The 1,251-nt window shown below is 46.9% G+C and overlaps 1 protein-coding gene across 1 annotated transcript in view; it reads left to right on the plus strand.

The window, feature by feature from the left end:
• Positions 1 to 593: 593 nt before the first annotated feature.
• anapc2 (anaphase promoting complex subunit 2) overlaps positions 594 to 1,251 on the plus strand; it is a gene marked incomplete at its 5' end in the record, with an annotated part of 7,257 nt that continues 6,599 nt past the window's right edge. The window contains 1 exon segment of the mRNA XM_014032437.1: positions 594 to 915. Coding sequence (XP_013887891.1) covers positions 594 to 915 — 322 coding nt within the window.

A 1,251-nucleotide genomic window follows, 5' to 3' on the forward strand; every position in this document is an offset into this window, starting at 1 on the left:
GGTCTTTACATTTGGCCCAGTTCTTCAGAGGTTCTGAAGGTCTTTACGACTGGTCCAGTTCTTCAGAGGTTCTGAAGGTCTTTATGTTTGGTCCAGTCCTTCAGAGGTTCTGAAGGTATTTACGATTGGTCTAGTTCTTCAGAGGTTCTGAAGGCCTTTATGTTTGGTCCAGTTCTTCAGAGGTTCTGAAGGTCTTTATGTTTGGTCCAGTTCTTCAGAGGTTCTGAAGGTCTTTATGTTTGGTCCAGTTCTTCAGAGGTTCTGAAGGTCGTTATGTTTGGTCCAGTTCTTCAGAGGTTCTGAAGGTCTTTACGATTGGTCCAGTTCTTCAGAGGTTCTGAAGGTCTTTACGATTGGTCCAGTTCTTCAGAGGTTCTGAAGATCTTTACGATTGGTCCAGTTCTTCAGAGGTTCTGAAGGTCTTTACGATTGGTCCAGTTCTTCAGAGGTTCTGAAGGTCTTTATGTTTGGTCCAGTTCTTCAGAGGTTCTGAAGGTCTTTGGTGGAACCAGAGTTCAGGATCGGATATTTGTTTGTAGGTTTACTCTGGTCAAAGTGGACCAGTTTGGACTGACCTGTCTGATCCGTCTCAGGTGGTCTGGAGCGACTGCGGGAGTGGCAGGATGAGTGCCGTGGGGGTCTGTGTGGACCGGGCCCAGGGGCCCTCCTGGAGCGAGCCTTCACCACCATCCGGGCCCTCCTGCTCTTCTCCCCTCTGCCAGTTCTGCAGGAGCGGGTTCTGGAGTTTTACAGCCGGACCTTCTTGGTCTACATGAACCAGGAGAGGGGCGGTGAGGACGGTGCAGAGGTTCTGGACGGACCGGACAGAGGGGCCTGTCTAGGATGTGGGGTCCTGGTACCGCAGTGTTGGTGTCAGCAGGCCCTGGACCAGCTGAAGGAGCTCAGCACGATTCTGTGAGTGGTTCTGAGACAAAAGAAATGTTCTGGTCATTCCTGGACCGGATATGGTCTATTAATATCTGCTGATAGCAGCTATTAGCAGCTATTAGCAGATATTAGCAGCTATTAGCAGAAATTAGCAGCTATTAGCAGCTATAGCTAGTGACAAACGTCCACAGGAGCATCAGGATGTGCTGAGTCATGTGAACAGGAACATCCATGGATGGAAAACACTGACAGCAACATCATTTCTTATAGATTTTTATAAAATATATTTTAAATTAAAGCAGAGAAAAGCTCTACTTCTATATCTACATATATCTATATCTACATATATCTATATCTACATAT

Source organism: Austrofundulus limnaeus, unplaced genomic scaffold (assembly GCF_001266775.1).
Source record: "Austrofundulus limnaeus strain Quisiro unplaced genomic scaffold, Austrofundulus_limnaeus-1.0 Scaffold1447, whole genome shotgun sequence".
NCBI lineage: Eukaryota > Metazoa > Chordata > Actinopteri > Cyprinodontiformes > Rivulidae > Austrofundulus > Austrofundulus limnaeus.